The 27,527-nt window shown below is 46.8% G+C and overlaps 2 protein-coding genes across 4 annotated transcripts in view; one reads left to right on the top strand and one right to left on the bottom strand.

Moving 5' to 3' along the window:
- Nucleotides 1-23,353, bottom strand: part of Tubgcp2 (tubulin gamma complex component 2) — a 25,156-nt gene extending 1,803 nt beyond the window's left edge. The window contains exons 1-17 of one of the 3 annotated variants that reach the window (XM_059264893.1): nucleotides 23,097-23,353; nucleotides 22,621-22,880; nucleotides 18,361-18,546; nucleotides 16,800-16,928; nucleotides 15,424-15,600; nucleotides 14,190-14,349; nucleotides 10,232-10,439; nucleotides 9,390-9,589; nucleotides 8,749-8,938; nucleotides 7,923-8,068; nucleotides 7,154-7,334; nucleotides 6,677-6,857; nucleotides 3,510-3,682; nucleotides 3,092-3,220; nucleotides 1,697-1,817; nucleotides 1,215-1,358; nucleotides 421-549 (exon numbers count right to left, since the gene is read on the bottom strand). In XM_059264893.1, the coding sequence (XP_059120876.1) occupies nucleotides 421-549; nucleotides 1,215-1,358; nucleotides 1,697-1,817; nucleotides 3,092-3,220; nucleotides 3,510-3,682; nucleotides 6,677-6,857; nucleotides 7,154-7,334; nucleotides 7,923-8,068; nucleotides 8,749-8,938; nucleotides 9,390-9,589; nucleotides 10,232-10,439; nucleotides 14,190-14,349; nucleotides 15,424-15,600; nucleotides 16,800-16,928; nucleotides 18,361-18,510 (2,418 nt within the window). In that variant the 5' untranslated portion in view covers nucleotides 18,511-18,546; nucleotides 22,621-22,880; nucleotides 23,097-23,353. The remainder of the gene's footprint in view (nucleotides 1-420; nucleotides 550-1,214; nucleotides 1,359-1,696; nucleotides 1,818-3,091; nucleotides 3,221-3,509; nucleotides 3,683-6,676; nucleotides 6,858-7,153; nucleotides 7,335-7,922; nucleotides 8,069-8,748; nucleotides 8,939-9,389; nucleotides 9,590-10,231; nucleotides 10,440-14,189; nucleotides 14,350-15,423; nucleotides 15,601-16,799; nucleotides 16,929-18,360; nucleotides 18,547-22,620; nucleotides 22,881-23,096) is intronic. The other 2 variants (XM_059264884.1, XM_059264898.1) reach the window with 2 other exon arrangements.
- On the top strand, nucleotides 23,159-27,527 carry Znf511 (zinc finger protein 511). The gene is made up of 6 exons (XM_059264908.1): nucleotides 23,159-23,356; nucleotides 23,581-23,654; nucleotides 23,965-24,166; nucleotides 24,260-24,384; nucleotides 26,336-26,455; nucleotides 27,156-27,527. Exons 1-6 carry the CDS (start codon nucleotides 23,204-23,206, stop codon nucleotides 27,232-27,234), a joined length of 753 nt encoding a protein of 250 aa, XP_059120891.1. The 5' UTR covers nucleotides 23,159-23,203; the 3' UTR covers nucleotides 27,235-27,527.

Genomic DNA, 27,527 nt, shown 5'->3' with positions numbered 1-27,527 from the left:
ACTGTTGTATAGACGGCTTTGCCACACCCTGGAGGCCAGATGTCTAGAGGCTCAGTGTTGAGAAGAGGGAAGACTCTAGCGGCTGTGTTTCCAACCTAACTGCAGGACCTTTTTTTCCCCATCACATGGGTGACAGCCAGGAAAGGGAGATACATGGTGTGTTTATGTGTTTTCTTTTTTTGTTTGTTTGATTGTTTTTGAGACAGGTCTGGTCTCAAACTTGTTATGGAGCTGAAGCTGGTTCTGAACAAGCGGTCCTCCTGCCTCCACTTTCCAAGTGCTGGGATTCCAGGTATACGCCACCACACCCGGCTTTATATTTGTCTTGTTTAAGGTTTTCTTTTCATAAGTTTGCAGTGCTAATACTGTCACAGCTGACTAGGAAGAGGGTCTTTCTGGACAAACTCCAAGGCCACATACCTTCCTGGTAGGCTCTTTCCGGGGGCGATCTTCAATCCGTTCAGTCTCTGTGGGTGGCCCCTGCACACTACCCTGCTCCAGTGTCAGCCGGCCTAGCTCACTGTCCAGTTTCATGCTCTGTGTAAATTTCTAAGGGTGGACCATGAGGAAAGGTTATGTTTAGTTCTAGATACGATGTTCCATAGAAGACAGCGGGTATCTATAGGTACACATTACCCAACCCAGAGACACAGGGACACAAAGCTGTAGACAGGATGTTAGTTCTCAGCATTTGCAAGCCTACATTTCTCAATGATTATCAACTAATTTTCATAAAACTTGTTTCATGTTTTCTTATATGGGAATTAACATGGGCCCTAAACATCTAAGGATCGGGCTTCACAGCCTTGTCTCCTCTATAAAGCATCAACACCTAGAGCTCTACCTCCTGTCTGTTCCAAAGTGCTGCCTGAAAAGCACCTGGCTCCCAGCATCCTCCAGCCCAGAGACCAGGCTACTCTTCTGTCATCTGATATTTTCTGCATTATTTTGGACAACTGCTTGTGACAAGTTTGACCCAACTTAATACTCACTTTGACAAATGAATGCCAAGGTATTCAGAAGAGGCCTAAGACAGAGACCAGTACCAGGACACTATAAGAAATAAGGGAGGGCCCCTAGAAAGCTTCACAGCCAGAATGGGATGGACTGGACACAAAGACCACGAGCTCTGCAAGGGCAGAAGTTGTGGGACAGAGCAGAATTCGGCAACAGCCCAGACATTAAACATTCCCATGTTGCCTCCTTGTCCTCACCTGCATACAATTGGTAAACATGACGCACACAGACATGAGCTTGGAGAAAACCTTCAGCAGCTCAGGGTTGGTCAGCATGCAGTCCTTCAGGCAGTTGTCAAGGAAACTTGTGTGGTGACCAAGGACATCATCAATGTTGGAAGCCTGCAAACAAAGGCCTGAGACTTCCCTGAAGATACTGTGCATGTGGTTTTCAGTTCTGCTTGGTACTCTACTGCCTGTACATTTCTATTGTCTCAATAGGTCTGTGACCTCTTAGGAACTACTTGTCTCTGTCCCTTCTGTCCCTGTCTCCTCTCTCATGCCCCATGTTGCAAGGAAGCCCTGTCTGCACATGAGAAGGAAGCAGGCAGATGTGAGACTGCGGACATTTCTGTGGCCACCATGACACCTGACTAGCACATGATGGCGCTATGAAATGCACTTTGGCTGGGAAAGAGCCTTTCAGATCCTACGTATATTTCTGTATAACAGAAACTCACAGATTTCAGGTTTTTTTCAAGGATGTGCCAGGTCGGTTCCATCACTTCAAACATCATATAGTACTGAATATTCTGGACAAAGTTGAGCATTCGCTGCCGCAAAGTGAAAGCACCAGCAAACCTGAGTGCATAAACCACAGTTACTGAGGAGGAAGTGCAGAATCATCACAAAGTACCTACAACACACAGTGATGGCTCCTGCCCCCAACTCCACTGCAGAGGAGACTCACTCTCATGACCCTAGCTCTCATGTGCGCAGAGTTCAGACACAGGAACAAATGATATTAACACGGAAGATGCCTCAGTGCTGAAGTCTAAGGACACTCACTTCTGGCTTCACTGGCATATCAGGTAAATGTCCTACTCAGCACAACTCTTACTCCCCTGCATCCTGAAAAGACAGTGCCAACTAGCCATACCATGAAGACACAGAGCAGGATCTGTAGCTAACTAAGCTACTCAGAGTGGGTGTGGAGGTTTGGATGACATGTTCCAAGTTGGTGGCTGTGTAGGGAGGCTTAGGATGTACAGCCTTGTTGGAAGAAGTATCTTACTGGGGGTTGTCTTTGAGGATCCCTTGGAGCTGGAATTACAGGCACTAATGGGCTGTTCCAATGTGGGTGCTGGGAACAGAACTCTGGTCTTTTGCAAGAGTGCTACATGCTCTTAACCCCTGAGCCACTGCTCCAGCTTCTTGAGGCAAATTCTGTTTGTTTGTTTTGTTTTTCCAATACAGGGTTTCTCTGTGTAGCTCCGGTTGTCCTGAAACTCACTCTGTAGACCAGGCTGGCCTTGAACTCAGAGATCCACCTGCCTCTGCCTCCCTAGTGCCGAGACTAAAGGTGTGTGCCACCACTGCCCATCATCCTGAGGCAAATTCTTTTTTTTTTTTTTTTTTGGTTGTTTTTAGTTTTTTGTTTTTTTGTCTTTTTGAAGACAGGGCTTCTCTGTGTAGTCCTGGCTGTCCTGAATTCCTTTGTAGACTAGGCTGGCCTCAAACTCACAGAGATCTGTCTGCCTCTGCCCCCCGACTGCTGGTTAGATTAAAGGCATGCGCCACCATTGCCTGGCCTGAAGCAAATTCTTAAGAAATTTTATCCTCAACTTTCCTTCAAACATCAGCTAGCTCCACACACTAGTGTACAAAAGGTTACCAGAGCACTTCCCAGCACTCATTACTCTATGTACTCAAGAAGAGGGAATGCAGGCAGGGGCTTGTGTGATGCAGACAAGAGCCTGAAGTCAACTCTATGAGGATGTAGACAGTGAGTATGTAGCTAGTGGGAAAGTCAGGGAAACAGGTAAGCTACAAGTGACTTTCAAACAATGTTTTCCAAGACCTAAAAAGCAGAGCCACTCTTCTTAGAATGACATGGAGGGCAAAACAGGACACACCACTTTGCAGAGTGCAGCGCGTACTGCTTGGCGGTCTTGTTGCTGATCCAGACACTGCAGAGCTGCCGCTCCACGTGCTTGCAGTAGAACATGTGCCGGAAGAGCATCTGGTAGCGGGTGAGCGCCTTCCTGCAAAGAGGGGCATGTTAGGAACCTGGGCAAGGCAGTCTGTGCTTCTGACTGTCTGCAGGCTGGCACCAACAGACAGCAAGAACAGCCCAGCATCCTGCAGCGTGAGGCTGCCCGACTCCTACCCAACCCTGCACTGAGTTGGAAAAGCAACTAAGTTTCTTAAATACTATTAGAGGTTAAACACCAACTGTAAAGCCTTAACTAAAAAGTTAGGTCAGGGTACAGCTCAGTGGTATGCACTTGCTCGACCACAAATGGCCTGGGCCACGGGACCACGGGACCTTACCTATTGATAATCAGGGACAGGGGCCATTTGACCATGTAGTCAAAGGAGAAGGCCTCCAGACCACTCAGTGTGAGCTCTGTGGGGTCAGCATGAGTCATTGCCTTCTCCTGCTTGGTCTCGATGGCCAGAACCCGCAAAAGCTGAGTGATGAGGTCATGTGGCATCAGGTCAATCTTGGGAAAAAAGAAAAGAAATGATGCATACAAAATTGTCTTAACCTTTATTTACCCCTGAATGGAGTTGGAAAAGCAAGCAGTTTCTTAAACATTATTAGAAGTTAACCACCTACTGATAACCCTTAATTAATAAGTTAGGTTAGAGCCAGGGACAGAGGCCCACGTCTTTAATCTCAGCACTTGGGAGGCAGAGACAGACAGATCTCTGTGAGTTCAATGATAGCCTGGTCTACATAGTAAATTCCAAGACAGGGCTATGTAGAGACCCTGTCTCCAAAAGAAAAAGTTAGGTTGGAATATATGTAGTACACTGGTGAGCACTCACCTGCCATGTGTTAGGCCCTAGGTTCTGTCTACAGCATCACACAGTAAAAATTAAATCTTATGTGTATATATGTGAGTATCTCTACGTGTATGTGTGTATGTATAACATGTGAACATCTGGTGCCTGTGGAGGCGAGAAGAAGGCACCAGATCCACTGGAACTAAAGAAACAGGCTGCCCAGTGAGTGCTGAGAACCAAACCCAGGTTTCTAAAAAAGCAGCAAACACTTTCATGCAGGCTAGTTTTATGTCAAATTGATACAAACTGAGTCATTTGGAAAAATGGGAATCTCAATTCAAGAAGACGCCTCTAACTGGCCTAGAGACAGGTCTGTAGTGCATTTTATTAGTGAGTGATGTGGGATTACCCAGCCCGTTGTGGGTGATGCCACCGTTGGGCTGGTGGTCCTGGGTTCTATAAGAAAGCAGGCTGTGTAAGCCATAAAGAGCAAGGCAGTAAGCAGCAGTCCTCTGTGACCTGTGCATCAGCTCCTGCCTTCGGGGTCCTCTTCGTTTGAATTCCTGCTCTGACTTTCCTCAGTGATGGAGTGTGATGTAGAACTGTAAGCTCAAATAAACCTGTCCTTGCAAGTTGCTTTTGGTCATGGTGTTTATCACAGCAACAGAAACCTAAGATAACTCCGAACCACTGAACCATCTCTCCAGGCCTAAAATAACATTTTAAATGTTTTTCATGTTGTTGTTATAAATGAGAAACCATAGGGGAAACTGAATAAATCTTAGGAGTGAAGACTTTTTATTTTACCTGTGAAGATGAAGCATACTTGGTGAGCTATATCACAGTTATTATTATGGACAAATAGTACTGTCTACAACATTAATTTTTTTTTAAAGATTTATTTATTTATTATGTATACAGTGTTCTGTCTGCACGTATCCCTGCAGGCCAGAAGAGGGCACCAGATCTCATGATAGATGGTTGTGAGCCACCATGTGGTTGCTGGGAATTGAACTCAGGACCTCTGGAAGAACAGCCAGTGCTCTTAACCTCTGAGCCATCTCTCCAGCCCAACATTAATTATTAAAATACTTATTAAGAGCCAACCACATGCCAGTGTGACACAGGTGCCTGTAAGACATGAATGACATATAAATATAAATAAAATATAAAAGACAAAACACAAAGAATAAAGGAAGAAAAACACAAACAGCTCATGAACAAATCAAATGCTCACCATCTCCTAACAGTCATGAAAATGTGGACCACTCTAATCCTGCTTGTCAAAGTAACACAGATGGGGACATCAGGTGAGCAGACATGACTCTCATTTGCCCCATGGCCAGCACCTGAGATGGCTCCTGTGTGGTTCACCTGGATGATGAGGCCACAGACTGTCACTAGGACTGTACCCCATAAAATTACTCCTGTACCTAGCAAGAGATCCAGAACTATATGAAGTGAAGAAAAGCAGAACTGCAAGGAAAAACGAAGCTCCATGAGAACAATGGAGACTGAGGCCCACTCTCAGTATAGAAGCAAGCCACCTGGACAGCACTAAGAACCATCCAAGACCTGCAAAGCAGAGGAAGAACCCGTGTGGAATCCCAGGACACACCGTGACACTTGACTACTGACACTACATAGAGCACACTCTGCAAGCACGGCAGCTGAAGTAAAACCAAGTAACTGGGCTGGAGAGATGGCTCAGTGGTTAAGAGCACTGGCTGTTCTTCCAGAGGACCCAGGTTCAATTCCCAGCATCCACGTGGTGGCCCACAACTGTCTGTAACTTCACTTCCAGGAGATTGGATGCTCTCTTGTAGATACACATGCAGACAAAACACCCACACATATAAAATAAACAAAATTTAAAAAACAAAAAAAATCCTAAGGAAAAGGAGAAACCCTGAAAATTAACAAGTAAGTAGAAATTAAACAAAATGAATCACTAATGAAGGAATCATGAGGAAATTACAGAATCTCTTGAAACAAATGAAAACAAAGCATGCTAAAATAGCCTAACTTCAAAACTCAAGAAAATAAGAACAGAATCTAAGTCCAAAGCTAACAGAAACAAGTTAACAGAAACAAAGAACAGAAAGGGAGAAAAGTAATAAAACCAAGATTGAGTTCTTACAAACATCAATGGAACTGACAAGCTTTCTCCCTACACGAGGGAGAAAAAGACTCGAACCACTGGACTCAGAGATGAAAAGTGGAGCTTTTCCTGCCAGCTTCCTAAACCCTAAGAGCTCTCTGCACTTCATGACAGCAAACACACACCCTGTTGGTGACAGGTGTGTGTTTGGTGACAGAATGACTCTGGAAGCAGAAGTTATGAAAGACCTTGACTGGCATGAGATGGAGCCTTGATGCAGTATCTCCCAGAAAAAAAGAGCCCAGGCACAGAACTCAAGTAACTCACCCACTCCCCAAACCTAAGAACATAAAGAGGAAGCATGCACCTCCATACACTCTGTGAGGTGAGGTGAACCTTATCTGACACAGGTGTGGACCAAACCCACAAGAAAAGTACACACCAGTGTCCCCTGTGAGACCAGACACAAAGCCAAATAAAATGCTTTACAAGCCAGTGTTCTCTGAAATAAGGATGAATGCACGGTGGGACACCTTGACTGGGCCCTGTTATTTGCTCACTCCAATGTCTCAAAGCCATGTGCCATGATGGCTAACATTGTACTCACCTTGAGGTCATCTTTGAAAGGGTCAGTGTTGGCAGTGCTCATTCGCAGGGCCAGCTCCAACAGAGCCTCCAGGCGTGTGGGTGTGATGTCCTCTACTGGCTTCCTGAGCTCCTCCTCAGTAAGGTCCATGAAGTGCACGAAGAAGTCCCCCTGGTCCATCAGGAAGTAGCGCTTGATGGACCTGTGCCGGGGGCGGGGGGAGTTGTTGAGCATATACCCTGACCCCAGCCTTCAACATATAAGGTAGAGGCTTGGCAGCTCTCAGTGGGACATGGAGCTACTGCTCGGGGATGGCAGGGGAGAGGCTGACAGCAAGGAGCTGAGAGACTTGTTGGCTTGGACAGTATAGAGAACTAAGACCCTGCCACCTCACACTGGGGCTGCAGAAAGTCTGTGCAGAAACAAACAAACAAACAAACAAATAGCTGCTAAGAGAAACATTCTACTCTCAGCCACATGAATAGGAAGAAGTCCAACCTCAGGTGGGCCACCAGCTCCTTCTCCTCCATGAGGAAGTCCAGCAGCACCTTGCTGGCATAGTTGAATGCCTTCTCAATCTGTTCCACATATGCCCGCTCTTTGAGTGTGTAGATGATCTCTTTGGCTACAGGACAGGTGACATCATGACCACATTCTCTGACCACATTTAGATATTTTCCTGGAAAAATAGAGGACGGTGGAGTCGGTATCACTGTACATGTTGTGCCTCAGGCCTTGACCTATGTGACACCAGTCAAACGTGAGGTAGTGGGCCAAACATGAGGCACAATTTGTTTCCTGTCACTGAAAAGATTGTGCAATAGTGACTTGCAATGGCTCTTCAGAACTGTACTTCATGGGAAGGATTTTGAAAAACCTTGAGAGCTAGGTTGCTAAATCATCTCCTAGCCCTTTCTGATGCTGCTCAGCTCTCAGAGTACAGCATACATGCCAAGGCCCCGAGGACTCGCCTAATATCTCCATCAGGCCTTAACCTGAACAATGAAACTAAAAGATGCAGCTGGCCTGGGAGGTGTGAGTTCCTCACAGCTTTTCCTGCTATATGATGGAGTTTTAGATGTTAAAACCCAAAATAGAAAGCTGTGTTTAAGGCAGACAGATTCCTCATCAGGGGGCAGAATGAAGACATGGAGAGCTAGGAACTACCAGTGGCTAACAGCTCAGGGTAACAGGTCATTCCCAGCTAAGTCATCTCCAGGGGCAGAAGGGCTGGAAGGCTGTAGAGAGAGGTCCAAGCAGTAGTCACCTGTGCTGAGGATCTTGCCTGCCACCTTCTGCAGGAAGGATGGGATCTGCTGCGGCAGCACAGTGTAGCGCTGGTCCCAGTACTTGTCATTGTAGTCTTCCTGGATCTTCTCCTTCCGCAGCTCATGCTCCTCCACCATGAACTCACTGCAAGTTACACAGTGTCTCAAGGCACTCCAGGGCAAGGCTGGCCAACTCTGAGGGGGCCACATACTTCCAGAAACAACATGCACAACCACTGCATTGTGCCTCACTTGAGAGCAGGGGTTTACTTTGAGACAAAGCTAGGTGACTTCTTCCTTACTCTTCCAATATGGACAAAGGATGGACACAGAATGATTTCTCCTGGGTATGTGGGTCTGTCACCAACAGAACCAGACCCTTTCCATAGAGTGTTAAGAATCATTTGCCTGTAGTCAGATGGAAATTGCATTGCTTACCATACCGGATTCTTTAATTTGGCCCCTCAGTAAAGAAACACAAGGCCCACTCTGTGCTAGAGTACATGCAAGGCCTGGGATTCATGCCTAGCACAAGAGAAGAGAGTTCTCTGTGAACTAGTCATTTGCTTTACATGTTCAAAGGCATCATGCTGAAGTGGCACACACAACCACATGAAGGCACTAAGGATATGGGCTCTAGATTTAGACACCAATGTTCCTTATTCAACAGGATGAAGCCACTAAAAGGCAGCTGAGTGAGTGACACACTCCCTCAGCTCCAAGCTGACTGTTGTGTTGAGGACTTATATGTGGCATGTCCCTTCTCAGAGGCTACCACACAGTGGAGAGTCCAAGTGAAAGGTGTCTGGCACACATAGGTCCTACCTGTATGGGTCATGAATGATGCCCCTGTAGATCCACTTCTCCAGGATCTCAAAGTAGGGTGCACTGGCCGCCTTGGTCAGATAGAGGCAAAGCTCTTGTGCCTGGCTGTCCCCTGTGTAGTTGAAGCTCCTATCATGCAGAAGGCTCAGCGTCGACCCGCCCACACACTCGCCTTTATCCACTGAGGTGGCTGTGGGCAGAAAGGGTGGCTCACTACCCAGATGTCTATGCACCCCTGGCAGGCAGGCAGGACCCCTACCAAGACGCCATGCTCAGATGCTAATGCTATAGTTGCTAATGAGGCCTATCAAGAAAAGCTTCCAGGCCTGATATGGTGGCACACACCCAAATCTCAGCACTTAGGAAGCTGAAGCAAGACGACTGCAAATTAGAGGCCAATGTGGACTACACAGTTGAGTTTGCTACCAACCCAGAACACAGGAGACCCTGACTCAAAAAACAAGAAAAATACTCTGGAGCTGTCCTTCTATAGTTCACTAAAACGAGAAGTGGCAAGGGCTTTGCCTCACCGCCCTGCCACTGGAGAGTTAAATATGAATGGCCACCCGCAGCCAGAATGGTCTGCCATGCACTGCCTTAGGGAGCCCTCCACCTGCAGCACCTCTACCAGCAGTCCGCACCAAGAGAGGCAAGGATGTCGATGGTACGCATGGCTGGCTGGATGTAGAACCAGAGCTTCTGCAGTGACAGGAGGCCCTGCCTGTGCAGCTGTTCCAGTTGTGTGACCAGGATCAGGTATTCCTTCACCAGGGTCCTCATGGCAGCGGCCAAGGCATGGTTCACCTGGCCATATTCGAATGAAGACTTCTCCTCAATGAACCTACAGCAAAGATATATGGGACATTCTGGGAAGAGCTAAATTTCCAAACAAAAGTTGAGCCCATTCCAAGTCCCCTTCTTACCCAAGAAGCAAATTACTCACTCCAGTACTTATAGCAATGGGAATCTATGGCATTAAGAGTTAAACTGAGCCAGGTGGTGGTGGCTCACGTCTTTAATCCCAGCACTCGGGAGGCAGAGCCAGGAGGATCTCTGTAAGTTCGAGGCCACCCTGGTCTACAGAGGGAGATCCAGGACAGGCACCCAAACTACAAAAACTACACAAAGAAACCCTGTCTTGAAAAAAAAACATATTTAAAAAAAAAGAAAAGGCCGGGCGGTGGTGGTGCACGCCTTTAATCCCAGCACTCGGGAGGCAGAGCCAGGTGGATCGCTGTGAGTTCAAGGCCAGCCTGGACTACCAAGTGAGTTCCAGGAAAGGCGCAAAGCTACACAGAGAAACCCTGTCTCGGAAAAAAAAAAAGAAAAAGAAAAAAAGAAAAAAAGAAAAAGAGTTAAACTGAGTCAGGATAGGGATTGGTGACTCACAGGCTCTTCAAAATTTGTTAGGAAGGAGGGAGAATCAGAAGCCAGGGAAGGACCTGTTTCATTAGGGAGGTGGCTGGTCATACTAGGGACCCACCTCGTTACAGTAGAGTAGCTGGCAGCCACAGGGAGGATTCTGTTTACCAGCTCCCGGATGGACAGGTCCAGGTTGGGGTCCACAAGGAAGGTACGGTTCTGCCTCCCAGCCAAGGGCTGAGCAGTGATGTACCTGCCATCCACACCCACAAGCACATAGAGCAGATCTTCCACCACTGCTGATTCCTGGGAGGCCAAGGGCAGTGTACCTGCAAGGCAGAGGCAACACTAGACTAAGGCTCCCCATGCCACTGGCCCCATAACCTTACTTACCAACCTTCTCTGTAACCTCCTGGACACAGATGGATGAAAAAGGGAAATGGTATGGTCTGAATATGAACATACTCCACAGGTTGTGTTGAATGTTTGACCTCCAGTTGGTAGTTCCATTGGTAGGTGTGGAGACCTCAGGACACAGGACTTAGTTATAGGAAGTAGGATACTGGGGGTGTATCTTTGAAGGTTATACAGGATCCCCAGCTCTTTCCTTAATCTGCTTCCTGTCCACAAAATGAACAACCTTTCCACTACACACTCCTCAATAGAGAAAAGGACATTAGCTAAAATCTCTGAAACCATGGGCCTCCCCTCCCCCACCACCCAAAAAACCTTCCAACTTTAAATTGTCCTCTGAGTTATTTTGGTCACATCAAAAGCAGCTAATACAGAAAGTTGGTATCAACAAGTTCCATTTTGCTGTGACTAAACCTGGCCAAGTGGTTCTTATGCTTTGGACTAGTTTGTGGGAGGAAAGTTGAAATGTTTAGAAATGCAGGATGGAGGAGGCTAGAATTTAAGCAGACTTAATGGGCAAGTCTTGTGAACTCCAATGACCAGAATACCATTAGGAATAGAGTGAAAGGCAAGCTTATCGGGTGTCAGATAGCCAAGAATTTGTCTTCATACTATTTATACCCTGAAAATTTCTGAGTCTGAGTCTCAAGGTAATAGACCAATTAATCCTGGCAAGGTAATTTTGAGGCAGTCATTCATTTAGGGTATGACATGTTTATTACAAACTTTTTTTTAAAAGATTATATATATATATATGTATATATATACATACATATATATATATATATATATATATATATATATATATATATAGAGAGAGAGAGAGAGAGAGAGAGAGAGAGAGAGAGAGAGAGTGTTCTGCCTGCATGCCAGAAGAGGACATCAGATCTCATTATAGATGGTTGTGAGCCACCATGTGGTTGCTGCGAATTGAATACTGGACCTCTAGAAGAGTAGTCAATGCTCTTAACCTCTGAGCCACCTCTCCAGCCCCCAGACTCTTTTTAGATGGGTTTTACAGTGACAATTGGGAGTCAAAAATAAAGTAAAATAAAATACAGAGCATGAAGGCTTAAAAAAAAAACCCTGCAGTTTGATCAGAAAAGCCCATGTAAGATTGCAGCTAAAGTATGCATGGCTTCTGAAGAGATCAGCACCATTAAAGAGAAGCCAGTTAAACAGTGTCTTTGAGACACTGCAGGACTGATGCACATATGAACTCAGAGAGACTGTGGCAGCGTGCACAGGATCTGCACAGATTTAAACAAGACTGAGAGGGAAATGAACACAAAATCCCACCCCTAACCAAGAAGCAATTTGCACTTGACATTTGCTGGGAGAAGGAATCAGTTTTCTCCAATGGAATGTCACTGGGTATATCAACTACAAGGCAGGCTCCATGCCCAGGACTAGATGGACAACACAAAACTGACTTCATGAATCTTTTTGTGGGCTTTTTGTTTTTTATTTTTGTTTCACTGGTCTTTTGCTTGTTTGTTTTGATTCTGTTTTAAAAGTGAGAAAACGAACATAAAGTTGGGTGGGTGGGGAGGTGAGAGGACCTGGAAGGAGTTTGAGGAGAGGAAACATAATCAAAATATATTGTATGAAAAAAAGGCTCTCTGTATAGCTGCCTTCCAGCCCCAAGATGACATCTAGCTTAGATCCATGCCTTTGAATTCCAAGTTCCATTGCTCACTTTACTCCACTGGCTTTCTCTTGACCAGTAAAACCACAATGCTAATCTCCATGGCTGGTGACAGTCTGGCTGTGTTTGGCAGGATCCTCTAAGAACAGCTGACCCTCTGTAGAGGTTATTTCTCATCCTACCACCCTGGGTTCACTGGCAGCATGGAGTCCTCAGCAGTGAGAGCAGGGAGTAGGTGGTGCTCCAGTATTCCTGTCATGACTGAAATGCTGTGAATCACCATGCTTACTCAAATGACTACCAGTAGCTCTTCCATGCTAAGCATGAGTCTGGCAGATACTCTCCTGCTTCTAGTCAACACATGTGCACAGCAGATGCCAGCCCCGTCCTCCTATCAACATGCCTGGATAGGGAAAAAATACCAAACAAATTGAACCAGCATCATACACCGTATTAAGGGTGACAAGGAAGGACCAAGAACAATGGGCAAGTATTGCCGGATCTTCATTTCGCTCTGAAGGAGCAAACACCCTGAGGTAGTAGACCTGGCTTATCTGACTGGTATGCGAGGCCTGAGTGAAAAATGGAGCTAAAGGGTCAGAAGGGGCCGGCCTGGTCAAACTGTCAGGGTTTCTGTGTGTGTGTGTGTGTGTGTGTGTGTGTGTGTGTGTGGTTCCAGGGTTGTCACAACAGGCTTACCCAAGACTCAGGCCTTGTACTGAAAGTGGGCTCTAGTTATGCCTATAGTTATGCCTATATGTACAGGAACTACAGGAAGGGGAGCAAGATGAGGTGATCAGATCCATGCCCCTGCATGATGCCATAGCCACCGGGATTAGGGTAATAAAACAGAAAACTGGTTCCTTGGCCACACTTTGAATTTCAATGTTCAACAGCTATAGGTATGAGTAAACCACTGGGGAGGTGGCAGGTACAGCAGCAGAGTGGGAATAGGTGACAAAGTTTACCCACCACTTGGAAGGGGAGATGGAGGCGGCAGGTCCAGGACTAAACCCCAAGGAGCACAGGCAATGGGAGAAGACAGGGAAGCTCACTGGAAAAACTGGCTGGAAGAGCATAGAGCTGGGACAACTGGAGAAATGTTGATTCATGATGCTAAGTATTGCTGAGGAGAGTGAAATCCAACAGGAATGAGTCCTGAGGGACACACAAATATGCAGAATACCAGCTAAAGCCACAGCCTGCAGAAAGGTAAGGTCTAAGGTTGAGTCTCTGCCAAGGACGATGACTATGCTGACTACAGGGGTCCATGTGTAGACAGGAAAGCAGACAGGAAGAAGATACCTCTACCAGGTGATGGGACAGGTGACAATTAGGTAAATACCAACACTGCAAACAAGAAGTTCATGACATCCAGCCAGCTGTCTCTACCTTCCCACTAACTTTCAGCAGAATACGTCTGCTTAGGGACAGGAGAAAACGCCGTTTTTTGTCTAACAGCCCTATAAGATATTTCTAAAGGTGACAGCAGACCTCTGCACCAACACCACACAGAACTCATGAGCTGTGGCAAGGCACACCACTCCATGTTCCTCTTGAACTGGGGCTGCCATCAAAGGGGCAGGATACCACATGTAAGTTATGCCAATGCACAAAATTTCATATTTTGATCTGAAAAAAACATGTAAGGCTGCATGCAGCCCATGGTATGCCAACACACACATTTCAGATTCCCAAGAACCTGTCCTGTACCAGCAGTGCTATTAGGTAGACACAACTTTGAAGGCCTTTGTGAGCACAGTACTAATATTTGATGGAATCTGTGGTAATCACAAATCACTTCAGAAAAAGGTGTCTTCCTGGTCCTTGTGCCAGCCCATCTGTGCACAGCCTGGGAGCCCAGCTTCCGGCTGTCCCAAAGATCTGGCAGGAGGAATGCAGAACAGCCACTTCAAGTCCTCTGGGCTTCAGTGTGACACCCAGAGTTTCCCAGCCTGCTGAAGCATATGCAAGCAGGGAGAAATTTTCAGGTGTCAGAAAGATATCCATCACATACCTATAGGCAAAGCTGTGTCTGAGCTTAAGCCCGAACCAATCAGGAAATCTCCAGCCAGTGTTGGCCTCTCATATACCCACGCTGGGAAGACCGGAAGGGGCTGGCCTGAATTTTTTTTGTTCTGTTTGTCTCGAAGCATCTTTCTTGTAAGTTCCAGAGACTAGTAAGGACATTTTAAAAAAACAAAAAGAAAAATATACCATAGTGCAAACAAAACTAAGATATCTATGGAAATTAACATATCTTTGAAATAGAAAAAGTCCATTGTTTTAGAACATAGGACATTTGATCTTATTTAAAAAGGAGACATATTTCTATCTGCCCATCACAACATCTGGGCCTAGGAACAAGAGAGCCAGGCCCCCGAAGGTCTCTCTTCTGTCCATCAAGGAGTCCATAGGCGTCAGAGCATCAGCTATGGGGGCCATGGGAGAGTGTCTGCAATTTACCACAGAGCTGTTTCAGATTAGGACACAAGGCAGGAAGTCTAAATCGATTTTCTTAGCAGAGTTCTAACACCACTTGCTGAGTTAAGACGGGAGGTAGCAACTGACATACACCCTTGCCATGTAAAGACGGCCCACCACAAAGGCTAGATTCTAGGCCATGCACAGAGCACTGGCCTTCCTGGGAGACTAACAATGCTGGGAAACTTTTGGAAGCACCAATTTAGCTCTGCATACTTGTAGGTCACACAGGGTGAGTGGTATGGGGACAATGTGACAATTGGCATGGGGATATACCTAAAAGACTTTGCTGTGTCCTCTGTGCTCAGCACACAGAGGGGAGGCTGGGGCACTTCACAGAGCTGGGGCTGTGAAAAGGGGTCTGAGGGTCTCAAAGGTAGGCATGTGGTGGCTATATGACGACACTGGAAACTCAGAAAAAAAACAAAAAACCACCCAGTGTGAGGCAGAATAAATCCAAGCAGCAGCAAGTACTGTAGAAGAAAATAACCTAGAGAAATAACTGGTAATTTAAAAAGTACCACCTTGTTAGAAATTGTCACATATTCCGTAACCGGTGCTGGCTCAGATGCACTGCAGGTGGACTTGGTCAGACCTTCACTGCATTGTTTACTCTTATGGGTCAGAATTATGACTACAGAACACAATCCAGCCTTAGCCTCCCTACGGCACATTATTTTTTACTAAGAATAGAAATATCTGCACAGCTAGCACCCAGTGTTGCTGCAAACAGTGGGTGGAGCTGTGGACCATGGTAGATCTGGTACCTGCTGCAGTGTAGAGCCTGTGGCCACACTGCCAAGCTGCTTCCTCAGTTCTTCTAGCTCCTGTGTGGACATCTTGGAGGCTGTAACAGGGATGTTGAAGCTGGTGGTGCTGCTGATGGCAGCATTAGCTGCAAGCTCAGCTCTTTCCTTTGCATTCTGTTGCAAATACTGCAGTGTCTGGAAACACATAAAACCATACATTCACACTGGGCCACAAAAGCTCGCTGTGCTCTACCACCTGTCACGTCACCAAAACAACAGGGGTGGGGTTGGGGATTTGGCTCAGTGGTAGAGCGCTTGCCTAGCGAGCAAGCAAAGCCCTGGGTTCTGTCCTCAGCTCCGGGGGTGGGGGTGGGGGGAGGGTGACAACAGGGTACCAAAAGCCTACAGCCTTCTTTGATAGTCAACCCCCAATTTCACCCCCAATGGACAAATGTTCCTCTACATTCTACCTACAACATCTGGGCTGCAGTACCACTTCCCCTTTCTGTCCTAGTGCCTGGTACACACCTCTGCATTGATGGCGAGTAGGGCTCAACACACTACTCACTGGCTCCATACTGACATATGACACACACAATAGGTGGGGACCAGCACAGCATTAGAGAAAAGCAGATGTGCCACCTCATGCTACTACTTTCATGTTTCCTCGTCTGTGCCCATCCTGAGTTATATTATGATTTACTGCTATGGTTTGGATATAAAAATGTCTTCCTAGCCGGGCAGCAGTGGCGCACACCTTTAATCCCAGCACTCGGAAGCAGAGCCAGGCGGATCTCTGTGAGTTCAAGGCCAGCCTGGCCTATAGAGTGAGATCCAGGACAGGCACCAAAATTACACAGAGAAACCCTGTCTTGAAAAAAAAAAAAAAGTCTTTCCAAAAGATTCACATGTTAAAGGCCAGTATCCAGCTGGTGATGGTATTGACATGGGATTGGATCGTGAAGACTCTAACCTTATCTATCAATGGATTAACTCACTGATAATACAAACTGAACTCTTCATGCCATGAGGTCAGCAGCTCTGTCACCTCTTACCAGGCTACTCCCTGATGTTCTGCCTCAACTTGGGCCCAAAAATAATGGGGACTGAAACCATATACAATACAACCACTTCCCTTTAAGTTTACAGGTATTCTTTCAGTATGGAAAGGCTAATGTTTCACCAAACACATGCCTTCAAAGTGTTGCCTTCAGGGGGCACAGCTGCCAGTCAGTGAAAGCAGGACAAGGATGTGCAGAAGTAAACGCATGGAAGGCATAATCTGCACCCCAGGCTCCTTGAGGACCACAAGCCAGGACTCTGTAGAGACACTGGGGGGTGTTTTCAATGTCTCCAAAGCAGGTGTGGTGATGCAGAGGAGGCAGGAAGCTTACCTCTTTGTCTTCTGTGAGCTTCGATAGCAGGTATACCAGTGGGTCAAGGTTCCTTGTATTTTTAGACTTCAGTTCATCATATTTCTTTAAAAAGTCCTCAGGAGTACGAGAAAATTCTGCAATTTTAACCTCATATCACAAGCATAAGTAATTTAATGATAGGAACAAATCAAATACTTAAACAAATAAACATACCACAGTTGAATTAGGTGAGCTAAATAATCCCATCCCTGAAGTAAACAGAAATGAATGTCAATGCTCCACCAAGAGCAGCCACGCTTCTTTTATGGTTTCTCATAGCTTACGCTTCACAGGCCTGGGAGCACTCCTCACAACTCTCCTACAAGTTCATGCATTCTTTCATACTTGCTGCCTCCTGAACTCACTGCCTGTACCAATTCAGGGATGTTTCACTCAGCAATTTTTAATGATGTGGCGTGTGTTTCCTGAGCCATGCTCCACTCAATTTGTCTGACTGTACTGGGGCCATCATTATACTGTTTAAGTGACACTTCACAATGTCTGTTTTATTGCATTTTAACTTTCAAAAGATTTACTTTATGTGCCTGAGTGTTTTGCTTACGTATATGTCTATATACCATGTGCATGCAGTGTCCATGGAGACCAGGAAAGGGCATTGGAGCCCCTGGAACTAGAGTTATATACGGTTATGAGCTACCATGTGGGGAACTGGAAACTGAACCAGGTCCTCTGCAAGAGCTGCAAGCAGTCTTTTTCCCCCCAAGACAGGGTTCCTCTGTGTAGCTTTGCAGCCTGTCCTGGAACTCACTCTATAGACCAGGCTGGCCTCAAACTCACAGAGATCCACCTGCCTCTGCCTCCCAAGTGCTGGGATTAAAGACATGCATCATCACCACCTAGCTGTTGCAAGTGTTCTTAACCACTGAGCTATCTCTGTAGCGTTTATGTTTTTAGGTCTAAAAACACCTATATTTTTAGACGTAGATTTCAAATTCAAAGGTATCTTTTATTAAAGATGCATAACTGAATTATGAAGCCAGGTGTGGTATGGCACACACCTTTAATCCCAGATAGATCTGAGTTCAAGGCCAACCTGTTTTACATATGTACATAGTGAGTTTCAGACAGGCCAAGGCTACACAAAGAAAGAGATAAAAAGAAAAAAAAAAAGAAAAGAAAGAAATTTTAATGTGATTAATATCAGTAGGTTTCCTTTTCCCACCCAGTAATTTTTACATACGTTAAGTCTCCTCCTTAATATGTGTAAACTGTGGAGGAGAAACAGAGGAGGACTGTGTAAGTGAGAATTCAAGACTACTCTCTCTCTGGACATCCACTGATTCATCTTTATAATAGGGTAAGTAACAGGAGCTATTGCTGGGAACCAGAAGCCTAGCAGAGCACAGTGAATGCCAGGTTCAAAGGAAGCATCCATTAGGTGCTGTTGGCCCAGCACTAGCCATGCTGTGGCTATGAAGGGCAGGGCCCCATCTCCACAGCCCTAGGATGAGTGTCCACACCCATGGCTGCACCTTCAGGCTCCCATTCATATGGTCCTGTATCAGGAATAGGTGCTCACCTTGGCACTGTGGGCAGAGACTGTGGTTGTAACATATGGCGTCCGGTTCTTCTGCAGCAGGTCAATGTAGACCTCAGCCCCGTCCCCACCGTGGATGCGTAGCAGGCTGAGCAGCTCATTGACATCATGGTGAATCCGAAATTCACTCATAGTTTAGCTCTGAGACACCAACATAGCAATATTCTCCTGAAGGCAGGAAGAAAGCTGTTCATAAAATTAAACCTAAAATGTCTTTTGACTGATTCAAGCCTTCGACATAAAAATCATTGTCAAGATTATGTCAACCATGAGCCTCTCCCTCTCCCCGGCAGTCTGATCTATCAAAATGCTACTGATCTACAAAATCTGCCAGCCACCGTCACTGCCACCGTCACTGCATTCACCTGTACCATGGTCCTGTCGACACAGCTTTCAGTTGTTTTCCAGCTCACACCACCACTTGAGCCAGCTGTACCAGCTAATCACTGAAATGGGCCAGACAAACCTGGCTCTCTCTTCCTGGTTCAGTTCATCCTCATGTAACCAGGGGCCAGCAGGAAGCAGATCTGATATTTTGTCTCAGCTTTTCTGGCCCAGGCTGGGCAGACACAATGATCCTGCCCTTTGAGGGAACTTGCACAGGCCTAGGCTACTGTCTCTGTCCTGATGTAGTAAAACTTCCCGCTCATGAGGCCATACTCAATTCTTAAACCCTAAACTGTAAGTTGGTACCTCTGTTCACATGCCTGTCTGGAATTCTTTTTGCACTCTAAAACATTCAATGTTTCTTTTTCTGGTCCAGGCCTGACAACATACAAAGATAGTTTAGGTAGGTAAGATTTAGGTAGGTAAGAATATGTGGAATAGTCCACATATTCCAGCTTTACTGATGCTCTAGGACCAGCTGTACTGAGGTCTAGACATTGCTAAAGTGGTGGAGATCAAAACAATTTCTGAGGCTGTAACCCCAGAACTTGAGAGGCTGGGCAGGAAGAGCACAGTCAAAGCCAGTCTGGGATACAGCAAGAACCTATCTCAAAATCAAACAGAACTGTATTTGACATCACAGAGCAACAGCAGAAGACAGCATGTCAATTTCTAAAGCAATGTTCTACTGGTTAGGAAAGGTATGGTGACTTCTATCCCATCATCCCAGTGGAAAGTGGTTGACCTGTGGAGACTGTATATAACATCCTAGTGGGTAACAGATGTACCAACATCCTGGTTCTAATAGCTGAGAACATGGGGTCTTCCACTGATGGCTGAGCTAGTCAGTCAGTACCAGAATTGCTATTAAACAGCATTAAGGAAAACAAACATTTGCTACAGATTAAAAATTAAGCCCAATAAAAACTTTATGGATGTTATAGGAACATAGTAATAAACCCAAGTCAGGATTGTTAGTTTGAGATCCACAAATTTTCTGAGTATTCTTGTACATTGACAAAGGTGTAACTCAGAAGTTAAGAACTGCTGTGCTAGCATCTCCAATTGAGACAAGCCTTGAGTTAAACAGTGTCAAGGGCAGGAGACTCAGCACACACTCCCACAGTATGCTAATGTACAAACAGTACCATCTTGGAACTCTACCTTGAGAGTTCCACACTGTAAACCCATGTAGTAGAAAGCAGTTTCTTAGTTTATCACCCTCCACCAATGGTCAAAACAGGTGTCTCCAAGAACTAAAACAAAATGGAAAGCCTAAAGTGGGTATCAAATCCCCAGCACACAAACTTCCAAATCAAGAGGTGTTCAGTGTAACCACAATAAAAAGCACACAACAGCAGTGTGGGCTGTGGAGTCTTACACAATAGAAACATGATTCTTTCAGTTGTGGGGTGTGGACACCAGGCAAAACGCTAGCTAGCCCCTTGCATGCTGCTCATGAAAAGAGGGCTTAACAGAGCTCCCTAGAGTTGCTATGGAGATTAAATATAACAGCTACTGCCTCAACATGTTTGCTCTGGTTTCTGGGAACTGGTTATGCTCACTAAGTAACATGGGAATTATTTAGTTTTAGAGAGACAGTAAGATGCTGACAGTATCTTTAATGCAGGTATCTTGGGGCTGGATACACGGCTCAGCAGTTAAAAGCATCTTGCAGAGGACCTGGGTTGAGTTCCCAGCTCCCATGTGGCAGCTCAAAACTGTCTGTAATTCTAATCCCAGGAGAACTGACACTTTTCTAGCCTCCATTGGCACATGGTGCACAAACAAAAATGCAGACAAAACACCCATACATTAAAAAAATAAAAATACAATGTACAAGTAAATTTTTTAAAAAATATTGGCAGTTCTCAAAAGAGGCACTTTAAGCTACCTGGCAAGCAGAATGCAAAACCCCAAACTTCCCCCACATATGGTCTCTTCAAATTCAGCAGTAACCACGAGGCTCTGCAAGGCCCAAAGGCTGTCCTGCAACATGCTAGATGGCAAAGAAGGTATTAACCACCAACACAAAGTTCTGCCCACCAGACACAGGGCAGGGTACTACCACGAAAGGATCATCTACACAGATACTTGTTTAAAATCATATCCAAGTAAACGTGTAAATCCTCAGATATCACTACTTCCCGTGTATTAATCCTAGGAGCCTGCCGTGCTTCCTGATTTATAGATCTTTGGGGGTGGGGGGAGACTTCTCTCATCTCTAAACAGTAGCTTCCTTTAAGGATTTAGATATGTCCTAGAGACATACCTAAATTTTTGGTTGTCACAACAATGAAAAGACACTCTTGGCAGTTAGTGGACAAGGGACACAGACAGTAATGTCCACACAATGGTTTCTACATACAGGAAGACAAAGTCACAGTTGAAAGGTCCAACTGTAGAGAAGTCTGATCAACCCTCAACAGCCTGCACGACTTTCTCATATTCCTTGGTTCCTATCTGTAAAAGACTTTCTCATACTCCTTGGTTCCTATCTGTATCAGTCACCACAGATACACTAGACCAAACACAACTTATTTAGCAAAGTCTGGCACAACCAATTATGAGCAAACCAGATGCATATTTTCAGTGAACAATGGCTAAAATGGAGTTGGGGTGGGGGTAGAAGAGGTGTGAAAAGGGGAGTCTGGAGCAGCAATTCTCAACCTGTGGGTCAAGACCCCCATGACCCTTTCACAGGGTCACATATCAGATATCCTGCATTCATATATTTACATTACAGTTTTCAACAGTAGCAAAATTACAGTTATGAAGTAGCAACAAGATAATTTTATGGTCAGGGGTCATCACAACATGAGGAACTGTATTAAAGGGTCGCAGCATTAGGAAGGTTGAGAGCCACTAAAGGCTCCTGGATAATAGTACAAACCAGAGTGTGCTGGTTGGTTTTTGTCAAATGACACAAACCTAGACATATCTGGGAAGACAGACTCTCAACTGAGGAACTGTCTCCACCAGGCTGGCCTGTACATTTCTTTGTTAGATGATTAATGCGAGAGGGCCCAGATCACTGTGGGTGGTGCCTTTGAACAAGTGGTTCCGGGGTATATAAAAAAGCAGGCTGGCTGGGTGTGATGGCTTACACTTTTAATCCCAGCAATCAGGAGGCAGAGGCAGGCCAATCTCTGAGTTTGAGGCCAGCCTGGTCTGTATTATACAAGTGAGCTCCAGGACAGCCAGGGCTGTCACACAGAGAAACCTTGTCTCAAAAAACCAAACCAAAAAGAAAAAGAAAGGGGAAGGGGGACAGGGGGAGAGGGAGAGGGAGAGGAAGAGGGAGGGAGGGAGGGAAGGGGGGAGGGAGAAAGAGGGAGAGAGAGAGACAGAGACAGAGACAGACTGAGAAAGTCCTTCTGCCCTACTTCTCTTCATGGAAAACTACAGCTGTAAGCTGAAACAAACCCTTTCCTCCCGAAGTTGCCTTTTGTCACAGTGTTTATCACAGCAATGGAAACCTAACCAAGACACGGCCTGTCAAAAACATTTTATAACTTGCAAAATGTCAAGAATCCAAATGCTTTTACAGAGACAGACGAGTGAGAGAGATGACGTCACCGCTAGCCCGTAGGCAGACAGATGGCTAGAGACATGGACACAGACCTTGATTTCTAAGGCATAATGACAAAAAAAAGTTTTCTTTTTATGGTTAAGGGTAAAGTTTTATTGTAAATAAGAGAGAGAAAATATCCAGAGACATCTGGAAGAGTCCAGAGCAGAGAGGAAGAAAAATAGACTGGACATGGCCAGGGTTATCTGAAGGGAGAATAGCCCCGAAAGGTTTTCGTTTATATCTGTTAAACAGTAGTACCCCTTCCTCTTCCTTGATATTACCTTCATACAGGTGAGCCCTGCTCTGTCCTATTTTGGGAGAGGAGGAAAGTTAAAGCTCCCGAACCTGTCAGCTGCACATCTCAATCGCCTTTTTGCTTAGTTTAGGGTTTCTTCCCACGTCTGTCTCTACTGAAGGTGGCCCTGACTCCTTCACTCCAGAAGACCCGCAAGCCAGCTCCGCAGTCACCGCGGGGCTCTCAGGGGAGAAGTCACATTAACCGTGAACTTCCCACGGCCACTGCCTCCAGCTGGACGGACGCCTGGAGGGGACAGAAACAGCCAGAGGCTGTCGCACCGACGAGCTGCGGGGCAGGCCCGGGTTGGCAGTCGGAACTGCCGGTGGCAGATGCCCAAGAGAATCAGACTCTTCACCGCTGCAGGTTAGGTGGGTTCCCGTACCCGGTCCCCGCGCCCGGTTCCAGCCCCGCCCCTCCCCGACAGGTTCCCGCCACAACCCAGAACCAGCCCTCACTCACCTCCGCGCGCCGCGTTCCGCCCCGCAGGGTTGCCACAGGAAGTTAATAGACGTCACGTCCGTCCCCGCCCCGCCGACGGTGGCCGAAGGGCTGCGGCGGCCGTGGAGATGTTGCTTCCCCCTGCGCTCTATTCCCGCCTGGCCGGGCCGCCCTGGGCAGCCGAACCGCTGCCGGTGGAGCGGAGCCCTGCAGCTGGGGCGGCGCCCTTCCGGTTCACACCGCGCCCCGTGCGCTTCCCGCGGGATCACGAGTTCTTTGAGGTGCGTGAGAACCTGGGCCGTAGGTTTCCTGAGCACCCCCCCGCAGGGCGGGGCCTAGGGGGCAGGACTGCCGCTGGGGGCGGGGCTAGGCTAGGCGGAGCTTTCTGTGTGGGCGGGACTTAGGGGCTGGACACCTCTCTGTAGGTTGGGGCGTGGTTCAAAGCTGCAGGGCGAGGCTTCAAGACCCGGGTCCACCCCTGGCTTTTGGCGCGTATCTTCCGTAGGATGGGGATGTGCAGAGGCACCTCTACCTGCAGGACATGCTCACGCAAGTGTCCGAGACGCCGGAGAAGTCCATGTGAGCAGCTTGACTTCGAGGCCTTTCTCTTCTTGCTAGCGCTACCCTGGCTCCTCCTCTCCCGCCCGCATACAGGCTAGGACTCGAACCCCTTCCAGATGACACCCTGAGTATCATTGGCTTCGCACCACCCTGCCCGCACACATGCATGGCTTGGCTGGGTCCTCCCTCCCCTAGTCTATTAGTAAATCTTGGGAGTGGCACAGGAACTCTGAACTTGTTTCAGGCTCACCAACAGGAGCCTGAATTCCTCCTAGAATTCCTGCCTGGGGTGGAGGCATCCTTCCAAGTAACACGCATCCTTTCCCAGGGTGCCTGAGTTCACCTGTCAGGTGGCTGGCTGCTGCCAAGTGTTCGCCGCCCTAGAGGACTACCAGCATCACTATCACATGTTACATGGAAACACCTGCTCCCTCTGCAGCCGTGCCTTCCCCTCTGGGCATTTGTTGGACGTCCACATCCTGGAATGGCATGACTCTCTGTTCCAGATCCTGGCCCAGAGGCAAGATATGGTGGGTGTTGGCTACACTGAACACATCTGCAACGGTGACTGGGATCAGGGCTTAGGGCAGGGAGAGAGTGGAGGTGACACCTTTTCTTTGTAGTACCAGTGCTTGGTTGAAGGCTGCCCGCAGAAGTTCAAGACCAGCCAAGACCGGAAGGATCACATGGTGAGGCTCCACTTGTACCCTGCGGATTTCCGATTTGATAAGCCCAAGACAAACAGAGGGTACGTAGGGACCCAGTTGTGACTGCCCCCAGTCTTAAGCCTGGGAACAGACACTGTAGTCAAAGCTGACTTAGTTTTTATTTATACACAGGTAGCTGAAACTCTGAGGACAGTGAATTAGTATGCTTGGGGTATACATTGGTGGAGACAGGAGGGCACTTCCTGGCTGGGAGCAGAGGGAGTGGTACTGGCAGGTGCTTGTGCTGATCTGTGCCCTTCATGCCCCTCTGAATCTACCAGCAGGGGCATTTGGGGACTAGCCCAGTGCATGTACTCTTCACACTTCTCCCATGGGACCTCCTAGGTTTTTGTTGTTGTTGTTGTTGTTGTTTTCATTTTTTCTCTCTGCTTACTTTTACAAACTTGTAAACAAAGCTGTTAACCTGACTGTTTGTACTGCCCAGGAAAATAACACCTGGAATAACTCTTAGTATAATACTTCTTTGCTTCCTTTCAAACATGACTCCTTTCAGTGAACTCTCCGTAATCATTAGATATTGCATTGATTGGGGTTGGGGAGACAACTCGCTCAGTGGAGTGTTTAAGCTTGAGGTTCAGTCCCTGTCACCTATCTAAAAAAGCCAAGGATCATGGTGTGCACATACAATGCTAGCACTGGAGAAGTGGAGACAGAGGTCTCTGGGGTTAGGCCAGCCAGCCTAGCCTCAGCTGTGAGCTCCAGGTCCCAGGGAGAGGCCCTGTCTCAAAAAATAAAGTAGATGGCTACTGAGGAATGACACCTGAGGTGGGCCTCTGTCCTACACACACGTGCATACACCACACATGTGGGTATACACACATAAGCACACACAATAAGTAAATGAATAAAAAGTTTGTGAAGTCCTTATTTTCTCCAAACAGTGCACCTTTCTATGTAAAATAATTAGAGAACCCATTGCATTGTGGAATGCTTCATGAGAATCTGAGTCTTCAATACTTCTGTACTTCTACAATGCTGGATTAGCTCGTTGGTAGTAGGGGACAAGAATCTATGTTATCTAGTTAATTTTAGTAAATCTCTCCCTCATGGAAAGACAGTTGGGGGCTGGGAATAGAGCTCAGTAGTAGAGTGCTGTCCACAATACCCACATCAGATGGCTCACAACTGCTTGTAATTTCAGCTCCAAGGGATCCTATGCCCTTTTCTGTCCTCTAGGCATCCATATGTGTGGCACTGAGAAGTACACATACATATACATAAATAGATAAATAGAAAAGCTTAAGGAAAAATACTGGTGGGGACTGAGCATGGTGGAGTGTACCTTTAATCCCAGTACTTGGAAAGCAGAGGCAGGCAGATCTCTGCATTTGAGGCCATCCTGGTCTTACATATCAAGTTCCTGGCCAGCTGTTTTTTTTTTTTTTTCTTTTCTTTTTTGCAGGGGTGGAGTAGGTGTCTCACTGTATGTACTGTAGCTCTGGCTCATCTGGAACTCACTTTGTAGGCCTGGCTATCCTCTAGAACTCACAGAGATGACCTGTCTCTCCCTCTCCAATGCTGGGATTAAAGGATGCACTAGTGCACCTGGCCCCGGATGTCTTTAAAGGGGGAAGGATGGGGCGGCGGTGGCGCACGCCTTTAATCCCAGCATCTGGAGGCAGAGGCTGGAGGATCTCTGTGAGTTCGAGGCCAGCCTGGTCTACAGAGGGAGATCCAGGACAGGCGCCAAAACTACACAGAGAAACCCTGTCTCCAAAAAAAAAAAAGGGGGTGGGGGGTGGGGATGAAGAATCATTATGTTTAAATTTATAAATTATCAGACTTAGCTATATGAATGCATGACCATGCCATAAAGCATTCTTCTTTTTTCCATAGCCTGAAAATTTCATTGTAATAGTAGAATATGCCAAAATAGTAAAAAACAAACATTTTTGCAGGAAAAAAAGTGTCTTGAGAGTTTAGTACTGGGGAACCAGGTACAAGTGCTGCCCACTGCTTTGTCCTCTACAGCCCAGCCATGCCAGCTGCTCCAGACCCACCAGCCAGAGCCCTGAAAGATGACAGCGACGCCATGGATATCTGCTCTGAACCTGCTGCCCCACCTCCCTGCAGGCGGACCTACAGCCACAGGTCAGTGTGTGCATCTTTCCGTGTGTATTAATGACCCTAGGCTTAAGAGTGGGTACCACTGGGCAAGAAGATGGGCTTCATTGCTGGTGACAACCTGAATGCTGTAGTTTCCCTCCTTTCCTGTGCTTTGGACCCTGGAGCCCAGCTTGCCAGCACCACCCCCTTGTCACTGTCACCTCTGCTGAGTGGAAGGGACCTTCTCCTGTGTTTGCCTGGCAGACTGTCTTTCTCAGATTGCACTCACATCAGCTTTAACTATTATTTTGGGGAAATTTTTGAAATTGGTGGTGGGGTGGCCCAAGAATCGAAACCGGCAGGAAGATGGACATGGATGCCCCTCATTTGCCTTCCAGCAGCCATCCTCCATGGTTGTTTGGACCTTGGCCTGTGAGTACCCTGCCTGCCTGTGGTGACTGGGTTTCAGCAATGGAGATAACAGGAAGCCAATGCCATAGGGGAGCTAACCTTGCTGGCTAAATTCTTCTAAGCAAATGCACATTGCTACCAGGAAGATATCCCACAGGAAGCAAGCCTGAGACCAGGAGCTGATCCTAGGACCCAAGAGACCAGACTCCATTTCCTGAGTGTTCCACAAAGCACAAGGAGAACATTCCAGAATACAAATGTGAAGGAAGTAGAGACAAGCTGTGTGTTGTTAAAGATAATGCCATTGTTTGAGATGACCATTTTTCTGTTTCAGAATACCTTCTACTGTCTGTTTTGGCCAGGGTGCAGCCAGAGGCTTTAAAAGCACTAAGAAAAGAAACAAACACCACTGATGGATCCTGGCGAGGAAAGCCAGACGGACTTTCAGGGAGTGGTGTGCCAGGGCCTTTCTCTTGCTTCTGGATAGCTGCCCTGAGCTGGACCGTTGCCACCCCCTTATTTTCATGTCTGAGCACATGAAGCAGCCAGTATGTAGAAACTCAGAATCTGCAGATTCCAGAAATAACCAGGACACACTGAAGGAATGAGATGGAGACACCGCCTACCTGCTTCGTGGGGGCTGCTCTAAGAATGTCACTATTAAACATATGAAATAAATTTTTTTCACTGATGATCAGAAAAGGGA

This window comes from Peromyscus eremicus, chromosome 1 (genome assembly GCF_949786415.1).
Source record: "Peromyscus eremicus chromosome 1, PerEre_H2_v1, whole genome shotgun sequence".
Classification (NCBI taxonomy): Eukaryota; Metazoa; Chordata; class Mammalia; order Rodentia; family Cricetidae; genus Peromyscus; species Peromyscus eremicus.
This window is presented reverse-complemented; position numbering and strand designations above follow the sequence as displayed.